Genomic DNA, 21,216 nt, shown 5'->3' on the forward strand with positions numbered 1-21,216 from the left:
ATTTTTGCAAGTCTGGGTCACTGAAACCTTCCCACGCCGCTGTCTTATCAAATAGAGTTTCTTTGTTCTGTGCACTTAAAGCCAAAATCTTTATTTGCATGCAACAGTGCATCAATACCTGCATTCTGCATTCGTGCTTAAACTGTGATACAATTCGTGAACCAGTTCTGCAGACCGACATGTGGCCTTACATGGTGTAGTAGTTCAGATGATCAAACCCTGACCCCGGCCAAGTCTTTTGTTTTCCTAATATAAACCGAGCTCCTCCAGTATTATTACAACACACTGAAAGCTGGAAGTGATGCAGGACGAGTCTGCGGAGCAGCTGTTGAACTTACGTTGCACATCTCTCGCACAATGGCCTTCTCCTTCTCGCTGAGGTCGTCCTCGTAGTCCTCAGGAACCTGCTTGTCCAAGTTCTCGTGGACCTCCAGCACCTGATGGCAAACATAGCGATGAGTGTGCTTACTTGGAACAACGAATCGTTTTTGTGCGTAGCAAGCTGCCCGACTGCATCAATCAGAAACAGTGAGAGTGAAGAACGTCCATAAAGATGAGCTCAGTGCAGCTGGAACCAGGTTTTCAGAACAGTCTGCTTAATCATCTTTGGTTTCCCACATTTTTTATAGAACATTATATAGATATCTACAAAGATATTTGTGAAATGTTAGCTTGATATGTGAGATACTTCGATTTATAATTTTAACTGCTGACCTACTTTTTTTTACACATTAAAGTTTTAGGTTATATTTAAAAGACAATATCTCAACAACTATTAAAGATGAAAGTCTGAAATTTTCCCTGTTATTTCTCATTATGCCCTTTTTTAAGGATCCGCAATATTGGACAAATACATCAAATAGTTTTTGATATTTGGTGAGTTGAAACATGAAGCTGTAATGAAAGGTCCCATTAACAAAACAACTGATCATGCAGAAGTCAAACTAGAGATATTTTCTGAACTGTATGTAGTTGCATGTCAAAATAAGAAATAATACCAAATACAAAACACTTTCAATATGAAAAACTCGGTCAACAAAAATGAGAAAAAAAAATTGTTTTAGTTTAACTTTCATAACTGATGGAGCAGACGTGACGAGTTGCAGAACAGAGGCCTGGAGTTTCAAAATGATTTACAAAATATAGCCGAGAAAAGAAGAAAAGGTTTAACTTTTGGCCTTAGTTTTCATTTTCAGACCTACTTTGAGGACATAACACCTGGTTTAGAGGAGACTTGACATGTCGTTTTGTGTAATCTCGTTAATATTGTGGATTCTGAATGAATAACATGATGAGAAATAACAGTGAACATTTAAAGTTTTTATCTTTAACAGTTGCTAATATTGTCATTCAAACGTGGCCCTTACACTTCAATGTGGACTGACGGGCAATTTAAAAAAGAAAGTATTTAATATATGAATCTACAATTTCCAAGTGCCATTTTCAATATAAATAGTTTATTTCTTTTAACGACATTTGAGATTCTTGGGCGAAAAGGCCCCTGATGATTGAAGATAGAATAACCCAGTTGTGTAAATAGTCATAGATGAGTGTAACAAAAAGTGTACTGATGAAGTTTTCCCACCACAATTTCCTTAGAAACTAATTCTATATATTACCTTCATGGCGTGCACCACCGCCTCTGGCTTCTGGACGCAGGACAGGTATCCTGTGGCAGGAGAGGACTCGCTGGTTGGTAGACGGCCTGTACCCTGCAGGGAGACAAAGCAAATCTCAAGGTTTTGTGTCGTTTATTTCGGATGCGAGAGAAGAGGTGACCTGTGGCAAAGGTTAAGAGCTCAGGTTTGATCCTGAAGCTGCTACCACACATAAACCAGCACCGGCTCGCTGAGATCTTCATTTGAGCCACGACTGCAGCTAGAAAACAAACCAGACCCTCTTCATCAGTGATTCAACAAGAGAGATTTCTTGTAGTGCAGCACTGAAAATGCCATCGCCTTCATCCCAGCTTACATCACCTCTCCTCTCCTTGTGTTTTCATCCCCCCCCCATCGTTTTTTTTTTTTTTTGCATTCAACAAGCATTAAACTCCCAGGTCTGCTACCTGCACCGTGTGATTTAACCCGGTGTGATGGGAGCAGCCAGCCAGGATGAGGACCAGGAGGAGGCGGGGAGGGGAGTTTGTTTGACTCATCACACCCCCCGGTTAGTTCCAGACAGTGGCTCTCTGTTTGAGGGACACACAGATCTCTGGGACACACAATGGCACTATTCAGTGTAACCTGGCATCGGGGGCCTTGCATTAGACACAGCTCCGTGGCTCTGTTAGCCCCAGTTCAATTCTCCGCTCGCTCCTGATGCGTTTGTCAGTCGCTCCCCCATCCACCACCACCACCACCACCTCCTCCACGCCCACCGGCCCCATTTATGTGCCAGAATGAGCCACATAACCTGATAGCACGGAGATAAAATAATCAGAGAGAGGATGTGTGGAAAGTGGCCAGCAGTCAATTCATATCACATCAGCCGCATGGAACATCGATTTACTTTGTTAGTCCTGAGGGTTACGGCCCGACACCTGCTCAGCCAGCAACCACTAAAGCCAAGGAGAACTTTTAAAAAAAACTTTTAGATAGTAAAAGGTCAGTACGCCTGATTTACGAGTGAGAAAACAAAGAATTTTTTCCATTTTTTTGAAGCATAACTTGAAGAGAACATTTTATTCATGAGCTCTGAGATCAGGAAAAACAGGAATGTAAAGGTTAACTTTGGTTGTTTGGTGCTTTAAAAAGGCTGCACGCAAAAGTTTATCTTTGCAGACATAATATCTGAATATTATGTCAAAACAATATTTTTTTCCCCTCAATTCCTCTTTTGCAGAAACCATTTATTTAACAAAGGATGCTGAACTTCTTAATGTTGTTTTCAATACAGAAAAGTCAGAACATTTGTCTGCAGTATTAACACAAATGCTGTAACTGATCTCGACTGGTTTGAAACTTCTTGTAGCTGCCAGTCTCAGCTCTTGTTTTGCATTTTTTCATGGCATTTGGCACCTATATTTGTGCGCATATTAAGCATGTTAAATTTCTGCTTTTGTGAGTGGATTCCAGGGTTTTTGTTTAAACTTTTACATATAAATGAACGTCTGTTTTATTCAGCCATCGCCAAACACAACGCTGATTAAGTGGCAGGTAGATTTCTCTGCGTTCTCGCAGAGTTTGGGAAGTCTGTGGAAACATTCCCACGCTGGTGACGATGCGTCGTGCAGTAAAAAGCAGCGATTGCCAAAACTGACCACAGAAGCTGAGAGGGTGGAGAAGAACTAGAAAGCATTCAAGAAAAGTCCCTGATGCACCACGTAAAAGAGAAACTCGGCCGAATGACAGCCTGAAAAAGAAAGCAATCGACAGCGAGGCTTACGCATAAGACCACAGTGTTTGTGTAATTACTCTAATTACCAGAAGGGGGAGACAAACATTTGTCACTGCAGGTTTACATCAAAGTAATGGCTAAACAAAAGTGCAACATCTAAGCTAAGACTTTTTTTCCACACATTTCAGTTGAGTCAGTCCAAATGGAATCAGTTGAATCAGTGGGTCATTTGATGAGGACGATTAAATGCCATTTTGAGATAATCGTCATACAATCGCCTAACAGGGCTACGCCGAGTCGGTCTGTTCCGGCTACCGGAGCCCGACTTAGCAACAGCGGCTAATGGTAGTTTTTCCACTGCGCACAAGAGCCAAGATAAATCCATAAACATCAACTGAGCAGTGTGTCGGCAACAGAAAGTGACGCAATACGTTTGTTGCAGATGTCAGGCGTAAGTACGTTTATCGGATCAGTAGGAGCTGCTGTAATCCGCTAATAAATGTAATGATTTCACTCATTAATAAGTCGCTTTTCCCCTCAAATTTGAGTTTTTTGATGACATGTTTATGTCGTCGACACATTTCTGAAATGTAGAATAGCTGCACTGTAGACAAAGTGCAGCTCTACAATGTTCATGTATCTGATTTGTTTGTTGGATCCATCAGATGAAAAAAAAAACAACCACCTGACACTGCATCACATATCGGCCACTGATGCTCTCTGAACATTAGTGAGGGCCATTAAAAAAACAACATCGGTCGATATCTGTCTGCACTAATCTCCTTTGTGACCTAAAAACTAAAACTTGTTCTGCAGAACTTTTATAGGATGTGAGATAAAACATGCAAAACCGCAGGGAAGTTTATTAACTAACAGGAGCGGAGTCACGTCGACGGTAGCTATTTATGATATCCGCTCATTATTTAATGCATCACCAAGGCTTAGTCCACATTAGTGGGAAAATTATACAGAACAATCCTCTTGTTAAATAAAAGCAGCCTCCCCACTGAGCTCAGCGTGTTTCTTCTTGTTTAAGGTCACACCAACAAATGTAGCTGCTTCATTTTCCATACAGCTCCTCTGCGCCGGACTTTGAAGTCAACTACAAGAGAGAATATGTAAATCACTGTCACCCTGTTTTTTTTTTAATGTTCTCCTCTCCTGGTTACAGCTATTATTCCAAACGTGTAAACATTTCCTCCTCGCGCTGCGGCCAGGTTTTCCAGTTTATTCTGCGCCGGAGCTGTGCAGTGAAAGAAAAGGATTTGGACAGCGCAAAGACGCAGCCAGCTCCGGGCAGTGTTTACTGCTCATATGGATGTACATTTGGGGGAAGGCTTGCCTGCATAAACAGCCCTGATTTAGTCTTTGCACGAGGAGGCGGGAGGGGAGGGAAAGCAAACGCTGTCAGAATCAATGGTTTGGAGTTTGAGTTTACAAAATCAGAGCAGACTGTTGAGTGTTTGTGAGAATCACGCAGCCTGGCCGCCTTCTTTTCTTTTCTTTTCTTTCTTTCTCTGCGTATCGTTTCTTCTCTCGTTTTCTACCCGACAATCTCACGCACGCTCACTGACCTGAAACTGTGTCTGACTGAGACAAAGGGGCTAAATATAAAGGATGAGCTGATAGACTGGGAGGGGAGTCCTGCTGTTGTCGTCCCGAAGCCCCCACATCTCTCATCTCCTCTTTCACTCGTTCTCTCCCACACGGATGAACTTGAGCCAAATTAGAGCCCAGCCGATTGATCACCGCGCAGCCCGACAGCCTCCGTGGGGTTGTCACGACAACAAAGCCATCGTTAGACAAAGACGTAAAACTCAAGACACAATGGGTTCTTCTGCGCAACAGGCAACCGAACGTCCTGTATCATCGTAAGGTCGCGGATATTTCATCCTTTGTCGGACAGATCAAATAATACGTGCAGGCTACTTATTTCCAAGCGTTTCTGGTTTTTTTATGCTAAGCTAAGCTAACTGGCTACTAGCTGCAGCTTCTTATTTACCAAATAGGGTGATCCTTTTACCAAACCACTGTTGCTCTTTCTTTCCTTTGTCATACTAGCATTTTGTAAACAAAAAGTCAAAGCGTTCGTTGAAATCTACAAGAAAATACATTGCAGATGTGGATCTGACTGACTCAGAATCAGTTTAGCTGCCAAGTAGAGTTTCACAAATGAGGAATTTGACTTAGAGTTTTAAAGCATAACAGTAACATGTGCAATCAAAGGATTATAAACTATAAAAAGTAATAGAAATACTTCCAGTGTGCAGGAATGTGCAAATTAATCACCTGAGAATGTGCAAAGTTGAAGCTGAAGAGGGAAATATACACTTACAGCTCTTGACTTGGGTTATTTAGTCCAACATTAGTGTTACTTTTGCAGGTATGTGCTTGTAAAATCCAATTTAAAATCATTTTGCATCACACCAGTAAGCAGAATGTCTATTTCTTCTATAGCAGCTACATTCCTTATCACCTTTCTACCTCTACAAAAGCAATTTTTATTGCAGCAGATTTGTGGCAGATTCGCAGCAGAGACATCAGTATGCCATAACGTTTTGTCACAAGTTTGCACATGTTGGTCACCACTAACAGCCCTCCAGCTCCAAAAGTTCATTTCTATGTCTTACAGGATAATGACACAGAATGTTCCACCCTGCACGTTGACAGGATTGGTCCGTCTGGTTTGTTACATCTAAAACCGTAGAAGTCTGAATCCGTGTTTTGAAGGCTGTCATCTGTAGTTTCAAAACACAAATGCTCAGCCGTAGCGTTGCCTACTTATTTCACTTATTTTATGTATTGCAGTGTAGAAAAGCATCATAGAGGCTTGTCAACAGGTAAAATATTTGGTTTTCACTGGAAGGCGTCTTTAAAAAATCGACTGCTTGCCACAAGTTTTCTAGAAAGTTAGCAAGAAGTTCAGTGACCAAACCACTGAGCATAAGAAAATGTGACCTTGCTGCACATTTGCCACAACATTGCCAGATGTTACACACAACTGTTGGCCAGAAACCTGACCTTAGCTAAGCTGAGCATAGCAGCTAGTTTGTGTGATGCACCTGATTCTTCAAATTGTACCGCTAAAGCTGCAAGGTTAAGATTTTACAAACACTTGATGCCTTATATACAATTTCTCCTTTAATATATCCCCCACACGGCAGCATGTATTCATCTTTTCTGCCTCCTAATGGACCTCTGCATCGCCAGCGTCAGAATGACACCAGATGTCACGTCTAAGGCGCCTAAATTCACACCTCAAGGTCAACACAGTGACGTTGTTCCACGTGAAGCCGCGCAGTGAAATTAAATGTCGAAAGATCATAAAGACAATCTGCAGTTTATCCTTCCCCCCCTTCAGGGAAAAACCTCTTGCGGTGTCAGAGGTCACGGGCATTACTGAATGCCTCGAATCTCCAGAAGGAGGCGAGTTTGACCCGCAGGCTCGGAAGAAAGACGCGAGCCGGCTCCGAATGCCTCGCGCTGAGCCTGTGATTAAAACGCAATATTGATTTTTTTTTTTTTTTGTACAGAGGGAAGATTTAGTCCTCTGGGTTAGTGGCGTAGCCCCGACTCTGACCTTCCTTAAGCAGTCAAAAAACAATTACCAAGCCTCTCCTCCCCAGACACAGGCCGGGTCAGGGGTGGAGGTGGATTGTACAGGATTATTTCTTTCATTGTGGGATTCGGCTCGATTGGGCTCCGGGGAATGAAAACTGAAGGGCCGGATATGGGAGGAAGAGGAACTTTTAAATTTCTATCCTTCTTCCTTTCTTGTTTCCAGTCCATCTCATCCCCCTTATGCCCTATTTCCTTTCACTCTCTCTGTGAGTTCCTTTCCTGTCATGTGTAACAGAGAGTGCCTGTGGAGGTATAATTTGAGAGCTAGAAGTAAAGAAGTGAATCAGAGCTGACTCGACTTGACTCCGCAGCGCAGCTCTCCCTGCAATTAGGCTCGTGTGCAATTAAAGCCTGTCTCTATATGTAACCGCACTTCTATAAGCAGCGCTGATCTGTGGGTATTGTCTAAGCGCTGAGGTGTGAGTGGGCATGAATCCATCTGAGTGTTCGCATGCGGTCGAACTCCTTCGTGCATGCGTGTTTGGTGAGCGTGTGCATGTGAGTGTGCACGTGCGTGCCAGTCTCCTGGGTACTGACCATGTGCATGGCTTCCTGGCGCTGCGGCAGTGAGGACAGCTGGGACTCTGAGTGGTACAGAGTCATTCCCTTCCTCAGGGCACGGAGGTCACCTGGGTTACACTGCTGGGCACAAACGGGCACAACACAAACAAACACCAAAAAAAAAGGAAAGAAAAAAACACAAAAAAACAAAGAAATGCAAAATGAAACAACAACATAAAAGAAGAAACAAAACAGATAGCAGACTTTAATGCCATGTCAATGCCTAAAAAATACCCAAAGAGTATTAATAAATGAGTATTAGTAAAGTTAAAGATAAATGAACAAGCAGGTTTTTGCACTGATTTGACTTGAAAAAATATTTTTCACAGTTTTAATTTCCATCATTGCCTCTGTCAGTGTATGCTTACATATTATATAAACCTGACTCTATATCACTACTCCAATTGTCATATTTCTGCCAGACCAGCTCTGATTTGCCTGAAAATTTAATAGCATGAAATATGAATATTTATAAAGATATCTAGGAAATTTTAGATTGATATATCAAATACTTTTTAAGATAAATGTTTAAAGGACAATATCTAGGAACCATTAAAGTTAAAAGCCTGTTATTTTTCACCACGTCATTGATTAGGAATCTGCAATATTGCAATAATCTCGAATTATTAATGAGCTTAAATAGGAAAAAAAAATCCTGCATGTCCCATCTTTGAGCACACATGAACAAAAAATTGAATTGTCAACTCCTGATATTTGCCTGATCACATGTACATGCATGTTACAATTACACAAAACAAAGCATAAAGAGTTCTTTCACATTTTAAATAGTTGCCCACAAAAAAAAAGAAAAGAACTTTCATAACTGAGCAAGTATGACAAGTTGTGCCACAATACTGCAAGATAATCAAAGTAGAGCTTTGAAATGTCTCTTCAGCTATAACTAAGAATAAAACATTTTTAATTTGAGCATTTTTGATCATTTTCAGACTGAAATTTGAGGCTTTTATCCTCAATACTTCCTGAGATACTGTAATCAAACCTTAGACTCAAACTGCAATGTGTAAATAAATATTTTTGAAGGCAGTTGGAAGAAATTGCTCAAAAAGTACTTCATGTATCTATCTAAAATTTCACAGACACCATTTTAAATATCAGTAATTTATGATAACAAAAGCTTCAAGCAAATCAGAGGCGGTCCAGCAGAAGGCTCCTGAAGATGTGAGAGGGAATATTCCTACCATTTTTAAAATCACTAGATTTTTGAGACCGATGCACGTATCAATAATGATATTTGATGGAGATAAAGATGTACTGAGTCAGATATTTGCACACAGACAGTTTTGAGTGCCACATAAAGCATTAAAAAACAAAAGGGCATGTTTTTAGTGCAACATTTAACCATTTTAAAATAATCGTTCCATGTCTCTCTGGCAATTGGATTCATTAGTGCTGATATATTTGCTACAATAAGTTAATTTTGTGTCATAGTGGAAGAGCAGATTTATTAGTGTTGATATTTTACAGTTTAATTAAAAGTGCACTCTTCAAAAGGAAAACAGAAAGCAGCAAATAATACGGAAATATAACTCATTTTAAATAACCGCAAATGAAAACAAACCAGAAAACAGAACTAAACTGAACTTGAACAGAGGAGAAAAAAGCTGCCAGCGTAATGTTCATCAGACACCGCTGATAATATATCTGCAATGAGCCCATATCTGCCTGCTGACGTCTCCATTTGGCTCCACTTTGTGCACTGCAGGCCTCAGTGAGGGTTCATTAAGGTTCCGTCCTCCTCCTCCTGCACCACCACCTGCCCTCCCATCGTCACGCTGACGCCACTGCTTATGCGGCTCCACGGCTACAGACGCTGCATCACGTTGTGCCCTCATCGGAGGCCATTATGCAGCCACGGCGGCGTTCCTAAGATTTGTCCTCATTAGCAGCCAAAGACCACTGCGTCCTGGGGGCAGCGACCGGACCGGCTCCCCCTCTGCAGGCGGGAACACGGCGGCACCGCTGTTCCTCATGACATTTTCTCACATCGCGCACTCGTGTTCCCTCTCTGCGCGCGGCCCGCCGCGTAAACACACGTGATGCCCGCGAGCGCTCGGCTATAAATAACCCAATGAGCTGTGGGTGTGTGTGTGTGTGTGTGCGTCTGTGAATTGGACATTGTGCTGTGTTGTTTGTTATCCCTCTGTGTCGCACACTCAGGTGCACACTGCGCACACAAAGCCACAATCAGCATTCCCCTTGTCTCCTCCGTCCTTTGATATCCTCCCCCCTTCCTGTTCTCTCCTCCAGCTTAGTATCCTGCCAGTGTTCTTCTAACCTTTCCAATCCTTCCCTCGGCACTTCTTGATCTATCCTTTGGGTTTCCGTATTCTTGCCCTCAATTCTCTACCTTTGCGATCGTCTCTGTCATTTCTCGAGGCTTTGTGTTTAGAGAAATGTCAAATGAGGAGCAGCCGCATAAACACACCAGTCTAATCCTGAGTCTGGCTTTTCCAACAAACCAACACATGTCCTCTCCAACTTTACTTCCCACCCTGAGCTGACCTTGAACCGCCGAGACCAACAACGCTATTTGTTTGCCAGACGGCCGAGGACAGTTGGCCCTCCGCAGTCTTCTTGGCGTAAACTCAGGGTTCTTCCGTCTATCCATCCATCACAGTGTTCTTGGTGCTGACGGGAAGAAGCTGTGGACGTCGCGCATGGTTTCCTGTCTGAGTTATGAGGGGCAGGAGTGCTGCCACTTTGACAAAAAGGTTCGAAAGGACAGCGGTGTGCTCCTCGAGAGCGGTAATTTAATGGAATACAGCGACGGGACGGTTTAATCCGAGCAACCTGCGGTCGACAAACAAAGGTCTGATCGTAAAAATGTCATCCGTATTAGATTTTAACCCTCCGAACTCCTAAAACCTGTCAAAAAACGCTCTAAAATAACACATTTATCAAAGCCAGAAACGATCAAAACACAAAGAAATTTCCAACATTTTGATGGTCCTTGAACTCATCACATGTTTTATTAAGAAAATTAACCAAATATAAGCTTGAAATCGTGATATTTTTTCACAATCACTTTATTTGACATTTAAATATTTGTCAGAAATCAACTGCTTGCACCAGATTTAGGGAAAATCTAAAAACGTTGCCGCGAATCACTTCGTCTGACCAACAGTCAGATGGTAAAAATTTTTTCGAGTGAACTGCAGGCAGTGTTTATGCATAGTCGAAATAATTCGATCTTGATCAATAAAAAAAATGCAGTATGGCTCAAAAAAGACATACAGAGGAGCGATTTGCCAACAGAGCCTGATGAAACAGCTCTCGAGTTGTATGGAGAATGATTTGTAGAGGTTATAAAAATATAAGAAGTAAAGTATCTATAACATCTTGAGTTATCTTTTTTTCTAATATATTGAACACTTGTGGGTTGTTGACTCCACTGTTATCTAAATATTTGTGAAATAAAAAAAGAAATTCAACTTTGTCTTTGTCTAGTTATTGATTTACGGTGTTATAACTTTCCAAAGACATTTCTAAGTTCTCTGTACTGTTTCCAGAGAGGTGCAGGACTTTATATCGCAGTGAAAAATGAGCCAACAGTGAGTTAAAAACGTGACAACTTCTTGGTGTTCAGAGGGTTAACAGCTGAATACTGGCCTTTTTGTTTTATACTTGGATGATAAACTAGCGGGGTGAAGACCTGGAAAAGGCAGCTTCACTTAAAAAAACAAAAAAAAGGTAATTAATCGTATAAAATTCTTATTTCAGTGGTCAAAATCAAAGTGGCTGATAAGAACAGAGAAGCCTGGGTCCATGGGGGGGCTTGAAAGCAGTAAATTATCCCTCACACGAACCACATCCCCAATCCATCTTCTTTTAGCTAATCTGATTTCTCAGTCCATAAATCAGTCATATTGTAACTTTGTCGACGAATACGCCTCAGTTCATTAGCCTCTGTCATAATTCGAGTCCACTGGACCCCGCTGCAGTCCACTCTGTGACAAAACGAGCTCAATTAGGCCGCAGTTAATGGATGGAGCGTCGGCTGAATCCGTCGAATAAATCATTACATTTTCAGAGTCACACTGAGCGCTTACTTGTTCGTGATAAAGTGGCAGAGGGGAAAGTGCGAGCGTCTCACGCTTTGGAGAGTTTTAACGGCGATAAGTAGAAGTCGGGGAGAGTGGAGTGGGAGAACACGCATGTGTCCCAGCATGTATGATTGTTACTGTGTGCGTACACACACCTGGTTTTCTTTCTGTGTTTACACCTGTACCGCGCAGGCTCTTGTTAATATCCACTGTGGGAGCCTGTTGTTAACTCCCTCTCTGCTCCCTTCGGTACACTTAAAATCCTTTTAGCCAATCTGGTTGGGAGGTTAAACATTCCTGCAATAAGAGGCTATTGTTTCCTTTAGCTCCACACGAGTTTCACTGGGCCAGTTTCATAACACAGGAAGTTAGGCAATGCGTCCACTGAGGCAACTAATTCCACCTGCTCGCATTCGGACACGTCGTCCAATAGGATGTGGCGTAAGAGTCAAATTAAATCACGAACGGCGGCGCACATGCTCATTTTTTCCCCTTCCACTTTTTTTCCTCCTTTCCAGGAAGTTTATTAGCGACATCAAGATATTGTTTCCGAGCTTCACGCAGACACTGCTTCAGTTGTCAGTCATGCATAATGGATTCCTGGATCTACCTGTGTTTCCCCCCAGTATCTTAAATTATTCAGCTCACCAGACGTCTCAACAAGCCAGGTCAAGCGTGTGTCATTTATGCACCAAAGCACAATGTAGCATCCATTCACTTAAGCTACTAAACACTGTGAGGTGCAGCTCCAAGGACAGATAAAGGCTTTCCTGCCAAGAAAAAAAAAAAGGCCACATACAAGCAAGGCCACCTGTGTTCATTCATTAGCTTTGCATGCCAGCAGCACATAAAGCGGGCTGGACACAGACTCAACACCTCTACAAGGTAATGCAATCCAATTCTTTTGCTCTTACTAAAACTGGCACAGTTTCATGGTGATTCACCTCTGCGGTAACGTTTAAGACTGTACTTTATTGTATTGGGAAGACGGGAAATCAATACCGCTCTCGTGTCTGGATGGTTAATAAGAAGCCACAGTCAGGGAAACTGGTTGGTTTAGTTTCTAAGAACACAGGGAAACGGGGTCAAAGTTTGTCTGACTCGATCCAAAGTGGAGCTTGATGCTGATTTCTGATCTGTATCAGTGTATTTGTCTGCTGACAAGTAACAAGAAACTGCAGAGCAGGAATACAAACATACATTTGAGGTTATTGTAGCCCTAACAAATCCATTTTTCAGCTTTAAAGCAACTATTAATGATCCGTGTCAATGATGTTTTTCATGATATGTGTTCAAGAAAGTCATAGTTAAAGTTACTAAAATTATTAGTCAGCCAACATATTGTTAATGATTTATGTTAGTACCTACTGGCACATCTAAAACTTACTAATAGATGTTTTTGCTTAACAAACTTGGAATGTAAATACAAGACGTGGAATTCTTTTGAGTGCCTTTCTTTTGTAAGCGTTTGCTTTGTTAACGTTTGAATTTGGATCGGCGATGGACTAACAGCAAAAGCTCTGTTTCCAGCCACCCTTATCAATAAAAGCAACACATAAAGTTATATTACCTTCTGATCTTTCCCACAGCTTGAGAATATACTTTCAGTGGTTGGTGTGGCAGAGACTCTTAGAGAGAAAAAGCGTAGCACAGGCTGTTTTTAAAAGCTACAATTTACAGATGTACCATAAACACCTCATGTGCAGACAATTTGTAGATACTGCAAATTTACAGATGTTCCCTAAATGCCTCACGTGCATCAGTTGACAACCAAAGTGGTCAGTTGTAATATTCAAGCCCTATTTAGTTCACACAATTAGGCCTACTGGTGGTAAATCTCTCTGCATTTGTGTTTGCATATTAGTAGCAATGCATTTTACAAGAACCAGCAGTAACTGGCGAATAGAGATGCAACAGCTAAGAATGTAGTGATGGTGGACAAACCTAAGATGCAATCAAGAATGCAGGTGAAAAAGAAATTTACATTAAGAGGAGGGATTACGGCCACTTGTTTCCTGTGTTCATGCTAAGCTACGCTACCTGGCTGGAGTTTCATGTTAACTGCAGACATGAGCGTCGCATCGATCTTCCCGTCGAACTCTCAGCAAGACAGCAAATAAGCTCATTTCCCACATTACCACAGAGTTCACCAACACAAACTGTAACATTATACCATCAAACAGATCTCACAATGAGTTGCATTACATTGCACAACCGTTGCTTTAGTCGCATCCGCCCTCCGCAGCAGACAAAGCGACAAGCTCAAAGCCCTGAAAAGTCCCACCACCAGAACAGATGAAAGAGTGGAAAAGACACAAAGGGGCTCAATCACCTGGCGAGAAGAAGAAGAACCAACAAACAGGGACATTTCAGAAAAGTTACCTTTTTCGTCTGTATTTGTGATAAGCTATACCGGCTATAAGCCTATAGGGAGAGAAAAACATAATGGTGGAAGGGTTCATTATTTTATTTTTCGTCTATTGTTAACAGCAGTGGTAGCAACTGTAACGTCTCTGAGCTCCACGCTAAGAGATCAGACGTGGTGAGGAGGCATTTGAATCGTCCTGTGCTTCTCACAACTGTTTCATAATGTGCAGTGATAAATTATCAAGAGTTCCATTCCTGCAAAAAAAAAAAAGAAAAGAAAAGGAAAAAGTACTTATCCCAGCCTCTAATGTAAAAAGAAATAAGACACATTATCACTTCGACTATAAGAAGCTGGTTCCTATTATGCGTCCTGACTGCTGTAGCACCTAATTGTAGCACTAAAGAGCTAATTATGAGGATCATTTAGGTTTCGTATCAGTGATTCCAGCAGCCTACACTCTGCCTACACGTGAATCTGCTGGGAGATAATTGGGCAGAGAGGAATCAGTTAAAAAAAAAAAAGAATAAAGGCTTCAAATAAAAAAAAAAAAAGCCACTTAAACTGTGAAATTCAACTTCGTCTGCAGCCTGACTTGCATTCAAATGAGCTCACAAAAACCTTGTGATACAACATAAAGAGAGCAGATTATAGATTAAAGACTCTTTCTTTGCTGATAATTATTGACTGATAACTTTGAGAAAATCTGATCCCCCTCTCATACGACCAATTAGTCGGTGAATCTGCTATTTGTGGTTATGAACACACACCTCAGCAGACTGACATATGACCTCCTGGTGAACCAGACAAGAATTCCACCCCCTCCTTCCTCGCACTCACTCAGCCCTCCATCCTCCAAATTTAGGAGAAGTCAGAGCAAGGTCAACGTTGGGGAGAAATCCTTTACTCTGTCACTGTCACTTAATGCCTCTTTCCCCTCCTTTTTCCTCTTCTCATCTCTCCTCTGCTCCCACACTTCGCCTCGGGGGCTAACATCACTGCTCGCGACTGAAGCTAACTGACTCCCTATGAATTAAACATGGATAAACATATTCTCCGACTAACAGGCAGCCTGTTGGGGGGGGGAGGCATCAGCCAACCAGTGCGTGCCATCGCGGCTGCCGATCACTCGTTTTCGGAAAGTTGCACAAGAGGAGAGTTTTAGTGAGAGGTATAAGTTCAGATGGCGCTGAAGTGGGTTGACGGAAAGAGGGCGAAAACGGTGGCGTCGGCGGTTGCCTCACCTGCGAGAGGAGCTTGTTGTTGTCGTCTTCCAGTATCCTCACTTTCGTCTCCAGCTGCCTGATGTAGTTGGAGGAGGAATCTGGAGGAGAGACGGAGAAGAAAAGAGGGGAGGAGAAGTGATTAGCATTTCAAAGACCTCAAGCGGAAAACAGGCAGGCAGGCAGGCAGGCAGGCAGGCAGGGCCACTGAGGCAGAAGGACCACATAGAGCTCAAAAGGTTGCTGTGCACTTTGAGAGACCCGCAAACTCGTCCTGAAAGAGCTTTCTCCAAGCGAGGAGTTTAACATCATAGTTAGGTCTCAAGCTCAAATAAATGCAGTACAACTAAACTGTGATCTTCTACTCTGAAGCTCCCTTGACTTCATAAAAAATAACTTTTCCACAACTCCAAACCAACATCTGATTGAGCTGGTTTTGTGTTGAAATTAGAGCTGCTACTGACCATTATTTACACTGTCTATCAATGACTTCCTCGATTACTCTGTTAATGGTGAAAAACATCGATCCAAGTTTGTCAGAGTCCAAGATAACGTCCTTAAATGTCCTGTTTTATTCATCATAACCCAAAGATATTCAGTTTGCTATCAGAAAGGAGGAAAGAAACTAGAAAATAGTCCCATTTTAGAAGCTTTAAGCACAGAATTCTTAAATTATTTTAAAGTTGACAACCAATAGACAAAACATTGCAACTCTAGTAGAAATCTATCAGCTTCGGCGACAACTAAACTTGTTTTGTTATCAATGAACCCAATCATTATTTCACACTTAAAGAGCCCCTTGTTATGCACGTTTACATGTCTACCATTTTATTTTTTGAGGTCTACTAGAATATGTTTACAAGCTTTAATGTCAAAAAACACAGTATTTTTCTCATACTGTGCATTGCTGTATCACCTTTTCTTGCTTTCTGTCTGAAACGTTCAGTTGTAGCTCCTGTCTCTTTAAGACCCTCCACCCGAAAAGCCCAGTCTGCTCCTATTGGTCAACTTTCCCCAACAAAAAAAGAGGTAGTGTCTGTGTCATATCATAACCCTGAAACTATGAGTCTATTTACAGAAATGTAGCTCTCACACAAGTGTAATGAAGAAATAATGACTGGTCATTTATCGTTTGCATTATGCAATTGCGTTACATGGTGATGTAGATAAGTAACAAAAGAAAGGCATCAACCACAAACATGCAAGGCACAGAAAGAGAAGGAGCACCGGCTTCTGCGGGGGGCGGGGGAAGATTAAAAACCCAGAACATGCACAAAAAAAAACAAAACACACAAAACAAAAAAAAAAAACAAAAAACCAAAAAACAGAATATAGAATAGATAATAGAAGTCCAAAAAACAAAAAAAGAACAAACAAGCGCCCAACCCTACAGCCTAGAAGCACGGGCAAAACGAAAAAAAAAAAAAACAAAAAGGTTAAAACCCCTTCCTAAAACCAATTTAAGTTTTAATTAACAAACTTAAATATAAGCCTATTTGTAAAACTGGACTACTTCTAGTATCGCTCTGCAAATGTGTTTGCAGTGTGTTTACAACGTCCTTGGTCCACATTTCTCCTGTGCAGCTTGATTGTGCACGAAACAGACATAATTGTCACTTTCGAGATTTGTCACAGAACCGTCTTTTTCTTCTCTATGCAAACAGAGCAACAGAGGCCTAATTACTCCACCGAGACGCACACAAACGTCGTTGATCCCGATAAAGCGGCATTCAGCGCAAACATGAATCAACTTCGCCGAGTTCAAACCCGGGACAGGAGCTGAGCGAGAAGAGTGGAGGTTGGTTCAGTAGGTGGCACAGAGCCTGTTATCTAAAAAGGCATGTTTAATTTACAGCGAGATCAAAGCCGAGTTACGCACAGGAACCGCACTCTGGCAACTCGTCAGGAGCTCGGCGCTGCGCACACAGCTTTATTTTGTTTTGTTTTCTAAGCGGAGCTACAGAGAGACTGAGAGAGGAGACGGTGGCGGGTGAGATGTAACAAAGCCAGTCGGGAGGGTTCCTGATGAGAATGATTTGTGGAGTAAGATGCACATGAGAAGTGACTGCTGCAGGGCAACGCACACATACATCAGAATCAAAGACTGCTGTATCAGGGAGGGAACTCTGACCTTAGTTTGGTTGTACTTAATGTAGTATTTAAAGTAGTCGATGTGCACTTTGCTACCACTGTGCAGAAATCAGATGTTCAACACATACATCACTGACAGCCTGCATTCCATAGATTTGCAGCTACATGCACACATTCAGATTATAGCTGCACCCTGTTTCACACATGGATAAACAACAATATGTTTTCATACGCTTAAGGTAAGACGTGCTGTCAGCTCTCTGCAGGTCTCATGGAAAACAACAATCACAGTAATAGATTGGATCAACCAGTTCAACAAATGCTACATTTCTGCCTGAGATTGTTGTTTTTGGTCCATTGTGTGCTTAACTGACTTTGTAGAAGCTTTTGAAACAACATGTTTCCAAACATCCAAATATCTTCCACGTTGTTAAACTCTGTTTAGGCTGCTGCCCGCGTGACCCAAACCCGGATCGGCGATCGAATCACATATGAACGGATGGATGTTCCCAAAACAGCTAAATTCAAAATCTGACTTGCGCTGTACAGTAGATAACACTTTAACAAAAAACCAGGTTTCCACAGCGGAACAACAGACTAATTGTGAATTTCAGACACACACTGTGCTCTCTCGGTGTTGAGTCCTCTCATTTTAGCATCAGTCCAAATGCTCTGGAGCATAAACACTCTGAAAACATGGCAGAAATCTGATTTCTAATCAGAAGCATGTTTGACAGTGTCCAGGTTACTGAAGTGCAGAAGATTTTTCTTTTTTTTTCCTGCTTTTGTTGGGTTTATTGGGTGCCACCCCCTTAATTATGCATAATGTGAAGCTAAATACAATTCATTCAGTTGTGTTTTATATAAAAACACCCCTTGTGTATTTGTCATGGATGGGGAGTTATCCATAGACACCAAAACTGTTTTTGTACCAGGCTCTAAACACATTTATTTCTGCTCTAAAGTTGTACATTTTAATATTGGAGTCTGTGGGGACTGAGCTGATGTTGAATTCAGCCTCTAGTGGTCATTCGAGGAACTGCAGTTTTTGGCATTTATTGTTTTAGTCTCTGAGGTTGATGCTTTGATTGCACAAACTTGATAAAATTAAGTATATATATAATATATATATAATTTCTAACATGTGAGTACTTCAGCTAAATCTCAAATACATTTTTTTTTGTTATTTATCAGTAAATCCAGCATAACTTCACATGCACAAACTGGATCCTCTCCCAGAACCTGAGCATAAACAGGCGGTGAGTGACAGCAGGCCTGTTCATGTGCAGCCCCTTGACTTTTTAGGAGGGCCGCTGCAGACAGCTCTGGTGAGCTGACGGCTGGACAGCAACAAGAGGAGGCTACAGTGACCAGAGCTGCTAATCCTCTCTTCCTGCCTTGTGACCCTCTAATCTGTATTCATCTGCTGGCCTGACCTGCAGCCAGATCTCAAGCCGATTAGGACGTAGGTTCCTCAGCCTTCAGTTATCAGCAACACACTCAAACAACAAAGAAAGGAGACTCCGAAAAAAAAGGGGGATGACAGAAAAATATACTTTTTTGGGTGGTGTGTGCCATCTGTGATCCAATAACCTCCCATTTCCATCTTCTTAAAACAAATTAAGATATGCAATGAGAGCTAAATATTGATGCATTTCTGGTTTTTTTTACTGAAGAAACCCAGTCTGAAGTGAAGAATCCCACATCCATGAGCAGCCTGTTCACATACCACAGCAGCAGCTCTCACTCCCACTCTCTATATACAGTATAAAGCCTTTGATGTGTTATAGGGGGCTAAATCTCTGAGCGCATCACTCCGGCATCACACATGACATGATTAAGCGGTCCTTCTTAAATATGTGCAGATCTGCTGTGGGAAAATTCACAGGAACACACAACACTTCCCATGCACACACACACAGCGGACATGCGCAGAGCTGCAGGGATCTGCTCTGAGGATCCAGCCGTCACCCTCTCTTTAACACCCGGCTCCGGAGAGTCATCCTGGTGGGAGAAGGGGTCAGGCAATTAAACTGTTCCCCTGCTCCCCTGCCACTCCTTCATCCTTTTATCCCCTCCACCCCTCCGGCTTTACATCCCCTGCTCTTCGCTGCTGCTGCTGCTGCTCCACGAAGAAGAAGAAAAAAAAAAAAAAAGATCATACAGGCATTGCATAGCCGAGCCAAAATAATTACCCCACAAAAAGTCAGCTCGCCCGCTTTTATACACAACAAGCACCGAGGGAGAGGTCGTTATTACTTATGCATAACCTGAATGCAAACTTGAGAGCTGATAAAGTGAGCACAAGGTGCTGTGAAGATGTGGGGAAGTAAAATATGTCCAACTAAGCAGTAAGCAATACAAGAGAGGGAGACATGAAGCAGTGAGGGGGAACCTTGTCTTTACAAGTAATCTATTTATACCTCTGTGTAAGGTTTGTTTGCCCAGTGCATTGAGCTGATGTATCTGTACCAGAGTGTGTGAATATTTGTGTGCGCAGGACAAAAGGTGACGCAGACAGTGGTGCGAGTCCAACCCCCCTCTCAGCGCGTCACTTTGAATCACGTCAGTGGCACTGTGACCCACTTCCAGCAGCCACTCCCTCCTTAACGCTGCCCTTCAGTTCCTCCGTTTTATTACGTTCCTCTACTTTAACCACTTGGCCCATTGTGGGCTCTTTTGTGCGCTCAAAAAACAAGATTTAGGGCCTGTTGGTCAAGTTATCTGCATATTGATGAGGGAGCGAAAAAGACAAAAGGAGAAAGTTGGTCTGAATGAAGCTCCAAAAAACTTGGTGTGATCCCTCACGAGGTCCTGACCTCCACCGGCTCGTCTTTGTTTTCCGCCCGGCTCCAAGCATCCTGTTCCCATCTGTCCATAACAGCTCGTCTAGCTTCCCTCTGCACCATCTCACTGTTTCTCTCAGACAATTTATTTTCCCAGATAGTTTTAGTGCCATTTGGAAAGGAGCACAATTCTGCACCAAAACACGAATGAAACCAACTGTAGAGCTAAAGCTGCATGAGAGGGTTTATGTGTGTCAACATGAACTCAGCTTAAGCCATGTAATGCATAAGAGTTGTGTACATCGAATGCATTGAATGCACGTCTGCTGTCATAAATGAAAAAGCTGATTTTTAAAATGATTTTAGGTAGTGCAATGTTTGCATACGAGTCTTTGTGCATTATTTCCAAGAACTGTTGACTAGTGGCAGAAAGTGTAACCAGCAGTACAATGTGAATCATGTATATGTGCATAAACTAAATAAAAAACAAATGAGGAAGTGTTGGAAAAAAAACAAGCATCAACCTCCGAGGCTGAAAAATGATGCCACCGCAGCAGTGCAGTTCCTCGAATGGCCACTTGAGGCTGTCTCCAAAAGCGAGTCATTCCTATAGACGCCCATGTTAAAATGTCCAACTTCACAGCAGAAATAAACATGTTTACAGCCTGGTGCAAAAATGGTTTTGATCTCTATAGTTAATTTACACATTTATGACAATGCATGGAAGGTGAATTTTTCTACAACTTGCACATTTAAATTATATTAAGGCTTAAAGTTATGCATAATTACAGGCGTGGCCACTTTGAAGAGCCGCTCCATGCTTACACGTGCTTGCTCTTATTTTTGGATCAGCATAGATACCAAGAGACATATGCATAAAATCATACAGATTCTATACAAACAACGTCAACATGCATGTGGTAACAATTCAGTCAGTTGTTTCACTACAGTCATCCATAGATTGTGTTGTGCTTTGAAGCTGCAAACCTCCACAGGATGCCTTAAATTGCTGTCACTGCATTTCACAACAAATCTGCTTCGAGATTTATATGCACAGTAATGCCTGGCTACCTAGAATGGTCGAATAAATGTAGTAAACGGGAAACAATATAAGGCAAAGACTCTCTTTTTGATAGGTGCACTAGCATTCTCCTCCTTAAATCTGTAGT

General features: G+C 42.0%; 1 protein-coding gene across 1 annotated transcript in view; it reads right to left on the reverse strand.

Moving 5' to 3' along the window:
• LOC103375316 (coiled-coil domain-containing protein 85C-B-like) overlaps positions 1-19,929 on the reverse strand; it is a 22,819-nt gene extending 2,890 nt beyond the window's left edge. Inside the window, exons 1-6 of the mRNA XM_008305549.1 lie at positions 19,848-19,929; positions 15,192-15,271; positions 13,965-14,006; positions 7,495-7,599; positions 1,620-1,712; positions 339-437 (exon numbers count right to left, since the gene is read on the reverse strand). Coding sequence (XP_008303771.1) covers positions 339-437; positions 1,620-1,712; positions 7,495-7,599; positions 13,965-14,006; positions 15,192-15,271; positions 19,848-19,929 — 501 coding nt within the window. The remainder of the gene's footprint in view (positions 1-338; positions 438-1,619; positions 1,713-7,494; positions 7,600-13,964; positions 14,007-15,191; positions 15,272-19,847) is intronic.
• Positions 19,930-21,216: the final 1,287 nt, after the last annotated feature.

The sequence above is a fragment of the Stegastes partitus genome, unplaced genomic scaffold (assembly GCF_000690725.1).
Source record: "Stegastes partitus isolate 25-593 unplaced genomic scaffold, Stegastes_partitus-1.0.2 Scaffold2546, whole genome shotgun sequence".
Classification (NCBI taxonomy): domain Eukaryota; kingdom Metazoa; phylum Chordata; class Actinopteri; family Pomacentridae; genus Stegastes; species Stegastes partitus.